Source organism: Geotrypetes seraphini, chromosome 8 (genome assembly GCF_902459505.1).
Source record: "Geotrypetes seraphini chromosome 8, aGeoSer1.1, whole genome shotgun sequence".
NCBI lineage: Eukaryota > Metazoa > Chordata > Amphibia > Gymnophiona > Dermophiidae > Geotrypetes > Geotrypetes seraphini.
The window spans coordinates 131,332,377-131,345,999 of record NC_047091.1 but is presented as its reverse complement, the minus strand read 5'-3'; the positions used below and the strand labels follow the sequence as shown (position 1 = coordinate 131,345,999).

Below are 13,623 nucleotides of genomic sequence, written 5' to 3'. Positions count from 1 at the left end.
GTAAGAGCTTTTTGTGCGATTTTAGGATTTATTGTAGGAACCTACTTTCGAAAGCCACTTAGACATCTATGTTGCTATTTCAATAACCCCCCATTATAAAATGCCCCCTACATATCCACCTTACTGTCCGTCCCACCCAAACACGCAATCAAACCCAGTCCCACTAGATGAGAAGCCTCAAAGTGACTCTGTCCCCTTGGAACCCTTCACTTCAAGGGAACTGATATACTAGTATTTAAAAGAAAAGGCAATTTAGGAAACATTCCACCTGGAGCTTATGGCTAAGCGACAAGTTGAACCTAGCGCTGAAGAGGTTAATACGCATGGAAAAGCAGAAGTGTCAGCTTTATTACCTGAGTTCTCCTGTGGTGGCTGAAGGATTAAAGATAATCTCTGCTCCATTCAAACTATACAAGAGCCAGTTCAAAGGATGGTGGCGGCCATAGCAGATGTTCACAGCAATCCTTCCAAATGCAGTCTGGAACACCCTGTGGCCTGTGTTTCCTTCCATGTAGTATGTGGACTAGAAAAGAACATCCCCAGAATCCTCAGTAACTCTTATGTAACAACAGTAATGTAGCCAGGCCTGTTACATTGGGTGGGCCTTCCGAAACTACACCGCCACATATTTTATTCCGTATCTTGCTCCCTCTCCTTCTGCCCTTGGATCTGGAATTTGCCACTCCCTGCCCGCAGCCTGGTAACTACCCTCCTCCCCCTCCCAATGTATCTCAGCTACTGGGTGGTGGCAGCAACATACATCCGCTACTTGAGCCAGCTTTGCAGGCTTCCCTCTGCTGTGTCCCACCAGACAGAAAACAAGAAGCGATGTCAGCATGGGTGGGGCACATCAGAGGGACTGGCACAGGCGGCGGATGTGCATCAATGTTCCTGTCTGCAATGGTGATGAGGTACACTGGGAAGGGGAGATTTAGAGATAGAGGGGAGTTGGCAAGCTGTGAGATGACGAGCGGCGGCATATGTGGGAGACAGAAAGGCGGCAACTGGTGAATTGTCTTGGGTGGGCCTGAGCCAATAATGGATGGGCCTGTGCTCACCCAGGCCCACCCGTAACTACGCCACTGCAGAACAATATGATTTCAGCAGTGTGTCCTCGGTAAGTGCCCACGCTGCAGGCCTCCTTTACTGCTGCTCCCCACTCTGCCCTTCTATGCTGTCAGAATGTCCCTGCTGTGCAGTCCCTAGTGACTGGGCAGGAGGGTGCAAGACAGTCTCACCAGCTCTACTTCCCTCTTCTTTGTTTTTCTAATACAGATTGGGAATTTGCACAGTGAGTTGTTACAATAAATCAGGTTAACTGCTTTGCTGTCCTTGTACATAAAGGAGGAGTAAGTTTGGACAATATGCATAATTATATGGCGTTACATAGATTTACAGAATCAGAATGAGTAGATCTGTATTCACCTGAAAGTGCGTATAATGAACTTGGTTATAGAAGATACACTGGGGAGGAGGCAAGAGGGGTGGATGTTTGGAAAGTATACTCAAACATTAATCAGTAAATGGTGCCAAAAAGTAGGCGCTGGGAAAAATTCACACTCAACGTTATTCTATAGAGAGCATTCCTGGCTAAGTGCTCTTTTTAGAATAGCTCTTAGCACGCAGTGGCATGTAGTGAGATCTTTCAGGGAATTCAGTGAATCCCCAGCTCTACAGTCCTACTTTTTTATTCTTTTGTTTACGTTTTGCTTAATGCAGTTTGATTTATTGAGTAGGCAGCCTGCTCAACCAGTCAAACTGCATCAAACACAAAGTATTCCCCCCACCAAAAAAAAATAAAAATAAATAAATAATAAAAAAAAAAAATCAGGGCTCTTGGACTATGGATTCTCCAAACCTCCTGAAGGCCCTGACAGTACAGATCTGAATTTGATTGGGTGGGCAGCATCTGCCTATTGCCTGCTCAACCAATCAAATTCAGAGCAGTTCCCTCAGGGCCTTTACAGGGTGAGTTGAATCGCCTTAAGGTCCTGACTGCAGACCACTGTTAGCACGCATTCCGGCACCCAACTTTGGGCGTGAGGACTTACACCAACTCAAACCTGGTGTAAATCCTGGCACACAAACCAAAACAAAGGAAAAGGCAAGCGAGATGTTCTATTCAACCAAAAAGTAACCTTTATTATAAGTAAATTTCCACTTATAATAAAGGTTACTTTTTGGTTGAATAGGACATCTCTCTTGCCTTTTCCTTTGTTTTGGTTTGTTTGTCTTTCACAAGGCAAGTATTCTTTGTTTGCGTAAATCCTGGCACACCACTTGGGTACATTACCTCTAAATTCTATAACACTCTGCAGATTTCTTTGGACCTCCCTTGACCCACCTATGCCCCATCCATAACCCCCCCCCCCCCCCCTTTCTGGGTTGCATTCAAGAGTACTTCGCCGCGGATCTTTACAGAATCATGTGCAGCCAGATCTGTACACAAATCCACAAATTAGAGCTCATTAACATTCAAAATTGATTAACAGCCAATTGGTTGTTAATGGCTCATTAACTAATTTATTTGTGTGCGGATCTCAGGATTGCATGCAGTTTTGGGTACCAAAATATGGGCACTGTTTACAGAATCCGAGGATTAATTTCCAAAATATACACGCACTGTTGGCCGTAACAGCGCATTTTTCTATATCAGCATGCTATCAGCTGCACAGCTAGTGACCTTCTAAGGCAGTATACGGTGTATGGGCACCTTGTGAATGAAAGTTAAGTGGGTTGTAATTTGCCTTGGTTCCCAAACCTCTCCTGGGGAACCCACAATGAATATTCATGAGAGAGATTTGCATGTAGTGGAAGAGGTCAAAATCTCATATTGTGGATATCCTGAAAACCTGTCTGGCCGGGGTTTCCCCTAGGACAGATTTAGGAACCGCTGGAATATGCCCTATGCATAGGTACCCTAAGGCATATAGCTATGACCCTTCTCTGACCTCATTGAAATCGCCGACCCTGGGAATGTGGTTCTTCCTGCTCTTTCCAAGCACAGTACCAGAGTTTGAAATGATCACAGCAGTATTCCACAGTGTCTCTCCATGCAACTCGTCTCTTTCCAGGATAGGGGACACTACCACCATATTGTGCTTCCTGGCCAGCTAAGGAAAAAACATGATAGAATCAGGTTACAGGAAAGCTTGTTTCCAACCCCAAATTTCTGCAAGCACCAGAAAGAAGCTACATGCCCATATATCAGTGTATCGCAAACTGTGTGCTTCCTGAGATTTCAGGTGTGCCACGACACACTGGCGAGGAGGAGAGTCGTCCATGCCAGCTGACTACCTACAGCCGGGCTGCCCAAGTCCATTCCTCGAGATCTAATGGCAGGCCAAATTTTCTGGATATCTGCAATGAATATGCATGAGAGAGATTTGCCTGCACTGCTTTCTTGGTATGCAAATCTCTCTCATGCATGTTCACTGTGGATATCCAGAAAACCTGGCCTGCCAGTAGATCTCGAGGACGAGACTTGGGCAGCCCTGGCCTATAGGATGTGCCTCTCGTGGTGACAGTCACATCCTATAGGAAGTCAGCCGATGCAGAAATAATAATTTGCACTTGTAGTGTTTTAGAGAAAGTTAAAATGAAGATTTGATAATGAACATGGCTCTCCTCCCCCTTGCGAACACCTGTTTTCACTGTGGCTAAAGTAACCGGTTTCCTTGTGGTTTAGTGTATGATACTAACACACAGAGTAATGTCACCTGGCCAAATCTGAAACCAGACCAGGACTGAAGTTCTTACTCTCTGTAATTGTATTAATATGAGCATGTAAAGAAAATCCTTCTCGGAAATCCACATTAATCCAATGAGTCACCCCCACACTATTTGAGTTTCAATATGGAAATGGTTTCTTTTCATGCTCAGATGTCCAGATTTACCCGGCCATGTCCTCTTTTTGGAGGACTGTCCAGGCACCAGACGGGTTTTCAAAACCTGGCAGTTTGTCCGGGTTTTGAAAACCATTAAGCTCGGGGCCGTGTCTGAAGGGCATCTGCTCATGCACGGATTTAATGCAATGACATCATACACATATGCGCTTGTGTGACATCGAGTGGTTGATCGCTGGAATTGTCTTCCACTTCAGGTCATTGAGGCCAGCAGCGTGCCTAATTTTAAGGTCAAATGGAATAGACACGTGGGATCTATTCACAGAGATAGGTAGGGGAGGGTCATTGGAGTGGGCAGACTAGATGGGCCGTGGCCCTTATCTGCCGTCTATTTCTATGTTTCTACCCATGAGCAGATGCTCTCTCCAGGCACGACCCCAAAGAGATGAGGTCTGTGTGGGGCCAGGGTTGGGGGGGCAGAACAGGGCGGGGCTGTTGGTAGAACAGGGCGAGGCTGTATGTGGGGTTGGGTTTGGGACCATGCGTCCTTTTTCCTTTTTTAGAAAAAATCTGGTAACCCTAGCTCAGAGTGGCACATCACAGGTTCAAGGCCCAATATTTGTCAGTAGCTGAAGCACATACAACACACAGAGGTCCCCACCCATCAGGAATGGTGGGTTCGCCCCTCCCTCTACAGCAGCTGAACATTTGCATGCGAACACTCTACCTCCTGGCAAAACCTGGTCGTTGGCCCATCCTTAGCTGATTCCGCAAATTCAGTCCAAGGAAGTTTTTCTCTTGTGCAAAAAGCAAAGGGCATAGCTAGAAAAAGATTACAAAAAAAAAAGAGAAATGAACAAGACTATAGTAATCCTGGGTGATTTGCACAGAGCCCTGAGAACATTTAAATGCAATTTCCAAATTCTGCCATGAGGACTTGCCCATGAATATCAGACCAAATCCCAAAAAAAACTACTGGCACACACTGTACCATTTTTATGATTTGGACTGAGTGAGAAGAGACTCTCAAACAATTTTACACTTCTTTCAAGGCATACCATCCCTCAATCAAATTCAAAATTGACTGCTCCACAGTAAAAGTCAACTTTCTGGACACCACAGTTTCCATCACCCATGGCTTTATACAAACATCTATATACTGAAAACCATCTGACAGATGCATCTACTTCCACAACTCCAGCTTCCACCCTTCACATTCAAAAAAGTCATTTATACACAGCCAAGTCACACAATACTATTGTATATGCTCTGACCTAAGCGCCAGAGATAAACACTTCAAAATCCTGACTGAATCCTTCAAACAAAAAGCTACACCCCTCAAATAATTTCCAAGAAGATTGCCTCTTCCCTTAAAACACTCAGAGAAAACCTATTGAAGTACAACCACAGAAAGAGTCCCCCTTGTAGTGGCATACCATTCAGAGTTGGAAAAAAACAGAGAAAATAATAAAAGATTTACAGTTACCACTCCAATGAGGATGAAATTCTTAAAGAGTTATTCCCAGCTCTGTCATTGCTAGGCTTCTGAGAACCACCTAATCTGAAGTAAAAATAGTGACAAGCAAATGCCTAACAGAAACTGAAAAAGCAGAGAATGGCATACATCCCTGCAATATACCAAGCTGCAAACTATGCCAGCACATATCGTAGAACCCCGCAATCACTCACATGGGAAATGCATTCAGCATATACCGTTTTTACTCGAATATAAGACAATCTGAATATAAGTCAAGGTACCCTTTTTCCCCCCCAAAAAAATGAGGAAAAGGGTTGATTTGAATATAAGCCAGGGGGTTAATATTCATGTGCCCTGCCATGCCAGGATCTTTACCCAGCCCCTTCCCTCCCTGCCAGGTTCTGAACCCTGTCCCACCTCCCTGCCCTGTACCCTGTCGCCCCTCTCTCCTGATGACCTGCAGGCCTCCACCGAGCTTGCCGTATGACCTGATGGTGCTATAGCGAACAGTGCCCAGAAATAGCACAGTAAAATAGCTCCCCAATGCTCAAAACCTATTGCATGTAAATGATATGCACACTGTGAGACCAAAAGTAAGGGGGAAGAACATGCCTGGTGCGGTAAGTGCGACTTTTGTGTGCAAGCCCAGGCAAACCTGGAAAAGAAGCATACATCAGCGCCATCTCTCTGTACCTTTAAATACAAGCCTTTCAAATGTTTTTCACCGAAAGGCTTACATTTAAGCCAGAAAACAGGTGCTTTCATTTTTGGCTTTGCTCAGACATGTACACATGCGTTTCTCACTCCAGCACTTAAAAACTTGCAGAGGCAGATTTTAGGAAGAAAATCATGGGAAATCCTCTCTTCAGTCACCTCAATGCATTAGGTTTCCAGCAGGAAGGGTGGCTATATTTTGCTCGCTGTTCTCCAAGCATGGGAAGGGAATAGGAAATGGCCTCATTAACATCCGTTTGACTACATTTAAATGCTATTTGTGCTAATCTTTGGTGTGTATGTCGTTTCCTGCACTAGATCCCTCTTAGCATCCTGTGCAGATTAACACTGGTCCTAGACCAGGACTAATCGGCTCTAGCTGTGGCTTTAGGGTTTTCACTCTGCCGCGTTACTGATGACATCATCATTAATGCGGCAGAGTGAAATCCCCAACAGACAAGACGAAGCAGACTGTTCAGAGTGCTGCCAGCCCGACACTACTTCGGATGAAGGTACGGCTCGTTTGCGGTCGGCATGGAGGGTCAGCAGAGGTTCGGTTGCACGTTGGGGGAAGGGTGTTGAAGAGTTTCCGGCGAATCCCAGGATTAAGGCTTATTTTTGGGATAAGGCTTATATTAAGACTTACCCCAAAAATGATGCTAGGGCTTATTTTTGGGGTAAGTCTTATTTTCGGGGAAAAATGGTATTACCATTAAAGAAGTAATGCAGGATGGGAAGCTTAAATATATCTGAATTTTCACTTAAGAAATAGCAGTATCTGGCAAATTCTATAGTTAACCTAAAGTTAAACAACTACATTGGTGCGCCTAGCCGATGCAGATGCATTAACTTAACCCCTCCTCCCTTTTACTAAGCCGCGGTAGAGGTTTTTACTGAGGCCCAGAGCGCTAGAGGGGAAATTCTAGCACCCTACTGGTGCCTAAGTTAATTAACAAATGCCGTTTAAAATGGTAAAAAAACCCAAAAAACAGCACCATTACAGTGTCTACTGATGCCTAAATACAATCTGGAATCGCGCCTACATAGGCACTTTATGCCACTGTACGCTACTATGGGCGTGGCTAACACCAGAAGTAGGTGGCCTAAAGCTCCTACATAAGTATGATTCACAACAAAGATAGGTGCTGGAATTGTAGGCCTGAAAACCCCTGGCCTACATTTTTAGTGTCTATCTTTCACAGAGGCGTGATTCTCTATAGGGTGCCGTCACGTGACTGACGGCCGGCAATATCGGCACATTATAGAGAATCCGGGCCTAAATGCTCCAACGCTTATAGAATTCTATAAGCATTGGAGCATTTAGCACCCTGGGCCGCAGTAGAAACCTCAACCACGGCTTAGTAAAAGAGGGCTTTAATTGGATAAAAGGCTTAGTCGGTGGTGATACTTGACACCTCACAATTGCCATTCATTAGACTTAATTGAAAGTTAGGTGCCTAACTTGAAAATGTGATTCTTTAAAAAGTAGGCGCCAAGTCCAAAGCACCTACCTAAAAGTAGGCATGATTAGGGGGCGGATTATGGGTGTGTTCTCAAGTTAGGTGCCTCTTTTTGAATTAGGCACCCTTAGACGCCTAACTTAGGTTAGGTTTAATTTAGGCGAAGAAAACCCTGCACCTAAACTTAGGACACCTAGTGACACCTAACATCGCTTAGGCAGCGCTAAATGTGACTCTATACCAGACATGGGCAACTCCAGTCCTCGAGGGCTGGAATCCAAACGGGTTTTCAGGATTTCCCCAATGAATATGCATTGAAATCAGTGCATGCAAATAGATCTCAAGCATATTAATTTTGGGAAAACCCGTTTGGATTCCGGCCCTCGAGGACCAGAGTTGCCCACCCCTGCTCTATACAGTGCGTCTCACTTTTATAGAATCACCCTTAGTGCCGCACTAGTTGATGCCAATTTTTTAGGCAACGTATATAGAATCAGGGCCTACATCGGGTGGCGCCCACAAAACGGGCGCTGCCTGCGTGTCAGTCACACTTAGGCATTCTTTACAGAATCGAAGCTACCAGTGCCTAAGAAAATACTTAGGTGGCAGTAATGTAGGCCAGGGTTTTAAAGGCTTACATTGCTGGTGCCTAAATTCGACAGAGAATCGCACATAGTGGCGCCTAAGGTCATCTTCATCCTAATCATGCCTACTTTGACCTTAAGCGCTGTTAGGTGCCATGCTTAGACACAATTCTGGCACTGACCTTTGTAGGCAGCTCCCGGAACCTACTTTTTTTTTTTTTTTTAATTTGTTTTATTTGAAAAAGACACTTACAAATGAAATACAACAGTCTAAACATATACAAAATTGGTACAAACAGAAGATAAGAGAGTCTTCCACGGGGTTTCTGCACGGAGACTAAGAAACTCGACAAGACAATTCAAAAATCAACTCCAGATCCCAATCCCACCTTATACCCTCCCCCCATCCACCCTCCCCAGCACTCCAGTGTCAAGACTCAAGAAATTCAAAATTCAACAGGATACTTCGGGCTCCATGGGACAAACTATCCCAAATGGGAGCCCAAATAGCCCGGAACTTTCTCCAACGACCAGGTCCACAATTCTTAACATCCAAATATGCATACCATAACAGAGTGAACAGTTCATTTTTCCACATAGAAATAGTAGGTACTTCTTCCTGGCGCCACAGCAAAAGTATACATTTCCTAGCCAATAAAGAAGCTTTTTGCATTAACAAAGAATTACCCTTAGACAACCCCAAAGAAGAGATTTGAGAAAAAAGCAGGACATTCGCCTGTAATGGAATTCGCCGTCGCATAACGGTCTGCAAGTAAAGACCAAGAAACGACCAAAAGGTTTGCAATCGGTCACAAGACCAAAACATATGAAAAAGACCAGCTGGCATTGAATGGCACTTGGGACAGTTAGCATGAGAGACAAACCCTGCCATATATGCCCCACAGGGTGAGATATAAAGGCGCAACAGGAATTGATAGTATTGTTCTTGCAGGGTCACCGAGCGAGTCAAACGTGGGAAACGTTTCATAAGAAGATGCAAACCATCTTACTTTTTCTTTTTAATGAGCTTTTAATCAGCTTTTTAACAGCGGGGTAAATGTCCGCTCTGATTAAAGCAGTAGGGTATCTACCACCGCCTAACGTGTATAAGGAAAAGATGTCTGAACGAGAGAGTAAGTGACAAGGAATCATTTGAAAATGAAAAGCAGATTAATGGATACTGATGTTTAGGATGGACATGGAGTCCAATAATTAGGCTCAAGTGTAAATCCAAGATCAAGGAATTGTGTGTTAAAAATGCATGCTACTAGTCTGGGCACTCGGAGGGACTTTGCCCAGTGGGGCCTTCTTTCTTTTGGGGGATAATTTCCCTACGCATTTCCCGTAGACCTGCAACAAACGCTTACAGTGCAGGCGGCCTGCCTCGAGGAGCTTTTTTTGAAAAAAACATGCATCCTGATGAGCTGCCAGAAGGCAGCAGGAGGCCTTCTGCCGCCTACAATCGGGATCCCCATTTATAGAATCAGCCCCTATTAGTTCAGTGCCCAATTCTATAAAATTGGGGGACTGATTCTTTCAGAGAAACATGCGACACATTCTGGTAACTATAAACCTCTAACATTAATAGCCCTCTTACGACTATGAGGGTCCCAGGCACTGTGGGATGGATTCACGTTATAAATTCATCAGAACCACACCATAAACAGTTTTGGGCTTTTATGTGCATTTATGGTACATGCGGAATGTGTTCTCCCTGTATCAATCTCCATCCAGCAGGAATTAACCCTTCTCAGAGTCTGTAATTGAATGTTCAGGGTCAGGAAGTTCAAGTACTCACTCCAGGCCTCCTGGAAGCAGACAATGTTAACTCCGCACATGGCCGCCACCTCCACCATCTCCGCTATGCGCTTGTGCAGAGCAGAAACCTAGAGCACAAAGATATATTTGTAGTAAATATTGTAGGTAAATCAATGCTTAGAACACAAGTCTCCTGTTTTCCTGGGAGGAAAAGAAAAACCATGAGCTCTTAAATCACAGTGCACCATTCTCCTTTGGCTTTGGATTCCAGCTCAGACTGAAAAGCCCCCCCCCCCCCCTCCAAGTAAAGCCATTTGCAATTTCCCATTTCTCCATTTTTCTCTACCTTTCCTCCAGTTTAGACCATTAAGCACATCTAGTCTCCCCAGTGGTGCAATACTACAAATGCCTGGTGTTCTTTTCACTTCTGTACCACTAGAAATCCTGTGCACTTATCCTAGACTTTCTCAAGCTCAGTTATCTGGAGCCTAGTACTGTTCCTTCTTGCTCCCTGTCCATTTCCGCATGCAGTTCAAACTCTTCTTATTGAGAATGCCATTTGGTCGGGCAAGTTTCTCCTGGCAGGACCCTTCTCCTCTACAGCCAACTCCTGCCTCTGTCCCTTCTACCTTGCTGCGACGTATGCCTGGAACAACCTGCCTGAATCAGTACGTCGGGTTCGGTCTCTGGTGGTATTCAAATCCAGGCTGAAAACCCACTTTTCTGAAGCTTCATTTAGGTCCTAACCCAGTGGCCTCAAACTCGTGGCCCTCCAGGTACTATTTTGAGACCCTCGGTATGTTTATCATAATAACCACTGTCCTAACCCAACCAACTTGTATAAGTTTCAAGTTTATTTAAAATTTCTTATACCGCCTAATCCAGTGGTCTCAAACTCAAACCCTTTGCAGGGCCATATTTTGGATTTGTAGGTACTTGGAGGGTGTCAGGTCAAACGCGCGCCGGGACAAAGGCGCGCGCAGACAACTAAGCGCAACGCGGAGCTGCGCGCCGAAGAAAATGATTGTTTTAAAGGGCTCCGACGGGGGGTGTGCGTCACGTTGTGGGGGCATTGTGGAGGGTTTGGGGGGTTGTAACCCCCCCACATTTTACTGAAAACTTCATTTTCCCTAAAAAACAGAGAAACAGTTAAGTTTCCAGTATAATGAGGGGGGTTACAACCCTCCAAACCCCCCACAACGCCGCCGCGATCTGTATTAAGTAAAGTGGGGGGGTTCCCCAACAAAACCCCCCATCGGAGCCCCTAAAAACACTTTTTTTCTTTGGCGCACGCTTCCGTCTTGCGCTCAGTTGTCGGCGTGCGCCTTTGTCTTCGGCATTTTTGTCTATGAACCACTTGGAGGGCCTCAGAAAAAAATAATGTCTTATTAAAGAAATGACAATTTTGCATGAGGTAAAACTCTTTATAGTTTATAAATCTTTCCTTTTGTCTAAGTCTTAATAATAATATTGTCATTTATAGCTAAAGAGACATATGATCAAGAAACTGTTTTATTTACTTTTGTGATTATGATAAACATACCGAGGGTCTCAAAATAGTATCTGGCGGGCCGCGATTTTGAGACCACTGGCTTAATCAGACTTCTAGGCAGTATACAATTTTAGTAAAAACATATAGTGACTATAATACAAATTTAAAATTAATAGACATCTTTAGGGGTAGTTAATACATTCAAGGACGATTTAGCCAAGGACAAACAGGAACAAAAGGAAAAAAAAAAGGTTGACACTACAATATTATAAGGACACTTAGGTTTCAAAAGCATCAACAAATAAAAATGTTTTTAACTTTGTTTTAAATTGATTTAAAGAAGGTTCTACACATAGATAGTTAGGAATGGAATTCCAAAAGGAGGGAACAGTCACTGTTAAAATACTTGATCTCATTGTATTAATAAGCTTGAGGGATGGAACCGAGAGCAGATTTTGAGTCACAGAGCAAAGAGTTCTAGAGGAGTTATGGAGAATAAGGAGTCTGTCTATAAATTCGGGTTGATTATTTTGACGAGTTTTAAATGTTAATAGCAAGATTTTGTAGCTAATTCTGTGTTCCACTGGAAGCCAATGTGCTTTGTACAATAAGGGAGAAACATGGTCGAATTTTCTTGCGTTAAATATGATTTTTATAGCGGCATTTTGGAATGATCTGAAGGCGTCTTATTTCTTTTTTTGTAATCCCCTTGTAAATGGCATTGCATTAGTCATTTCTGCTCGTCATTCCCTCTATAGACCCCCCACCCTATCTGACTCATCTTTCCTCTTCTAATTCCCTACCTAAGCACCATATACAGATTCACCCTTTTGTCATATGTGTTTGTCACAACTAAAGTTTAAGCTCTATTGGGCAGGGACTGTCTCTTGTGTTCAAGGTACAGCACTACACATGTCTGGTAGCACTATAGAAATAATAAAATTGTTGTTGTTGTTCTCTGGAGGAGTGGCCTAGTACTTAGAGCTGCTGCCCCAACCTCCTGAGGTTGTAGGTTCAAGCCCAGCATTGCTCCTTGCAGTGGCGTAACAAGGGTAGGAAGTGCCTAGGGTGGTGGTGCCCCCCGTGCCTCCTCTCTTCCCCCCCCCCCTCGCCACACTTGCGCCCTCCCTTCCCTCCAGACCAGAAAAGTTGCTCACGCTGGTGAAGATTTAAAGAGGTAAGGGGAAGGGAGGATGCAAAAGCAGCACGGGGAGAGGGGGGGGGCAAAGAGGTGCCAGCGCTCCCACCATGGCAGCGCCCCACGCCATGCTTCCGCCCTTCCCCCCATACCTCTTTAAATCTTCACCAGGGTGAGCAACTTTTCCAGCCTTCTGCTCACGCCGGCCTGGCTCCCCTCTGAAATCACTTCCTGGTCACTGGGCCAGGAAGCGACATCAGAGGGAAAGCCAATGCCAGTGCAAGCAGCAGGCCAGAGAAGATGCTGCTTGTCCCACCCCCCACTCCTACCCCACACTACACCACTGGCTCCTTGTGACCTTGGGCATGTCACTTAATCTTCCATTGCCTCAGGTACCAAAGTTAGATTGTGAGCCTTCCAGGATACATACAGTAGGGAAAATACTCAGAGTACCTGATAACTATTTAACATAAACTGCTTAGAATATAAGTGGTATATAAAAATAAATATTGTATAAAGCAGTCTTCCTCTGAAAAAGGATTGCTCCTTGTGCTGGATCTCTGCCTTTGACTGTTTCTGTCATATCACCTGTCTTTTCTCTCCTCTAGGGAACGATATTTAGATCTGGATTTTGGTGCAGACTCCACACTGTTTTGGTCATTTCTCTCTGAACCAATCTGACAATGTATTGCTTTTTTGCTTCCATTTACAGTGCAAATAATCAGGTCTTTGCAGATAAGAACTGACAGGATGCAACCTTCTACTACTGCTCCATGCTTACACAATGCTGACCAGACAGTGAGGATTTACAAGATAAAAGCTTTAAAAAGCATAACCAGCAAGAAGTAAATTTACTTATGGTTAGCAAAGACTCAGTAAATGATACAAATAAAACCTTCACCATGAAAATATTTCAAGACTTAAGCCTGGCATCTTGTGTACAGAGCTTTTCAACTATTAGCTGACGGTGTACCATTAACCAGGTATTACTGACTCTAGATCACACCTCATTTAAGAGTCCAAGATTCCAGATATCAAATTATGAGCACACAAAAAAAATCCCCAAATAGACTTGCACCATCTTCGTAATCTCAAACATCAGCCCTATAATATTTTATGGATAATTTAACATGGATTTTTAGAAATGTCTCTGGC

At 44.2% G+C, this 13,623-nt stretch overlaps 1 protein-coding gene across 3 annotated transcripts in view; it reads right to left on the bottom strand.

The window, feature by feature from the left end:
* Positions 1–13,623, bottom strand: part of UPB1 (beta-ureidopropionase 1) — a 50,629-nt gene that overhangs the window by 18,083 nt on the left and 18,923 nt on the right. For 2 of the 3 annotated variants that reach the window (XM_033957025.1, XM_033957024.1), the window contains 4 exons: positions 9,879–9,966; positions 4,573–4,667; positions 2,952–3,113; positions 354–523 (listed from right to left, as the gene is read on the bottom strand). In XM_033957025.1, coding sequence (XP_033812916.1) covers positions 354–523; positions 2,952–3,113; positions 4,573–4,667; positions 9,879–9,966 — 515 coding nt within the window. The remainder of the gene's footprint in view (positions 1–353; positions 524–2,951; positions 3,114–4,572; positions 4,668–9,878; positions 9,967–13,623) is intronic. The other variant, XM_033957026.1, reaches the window with a different exon arrangement.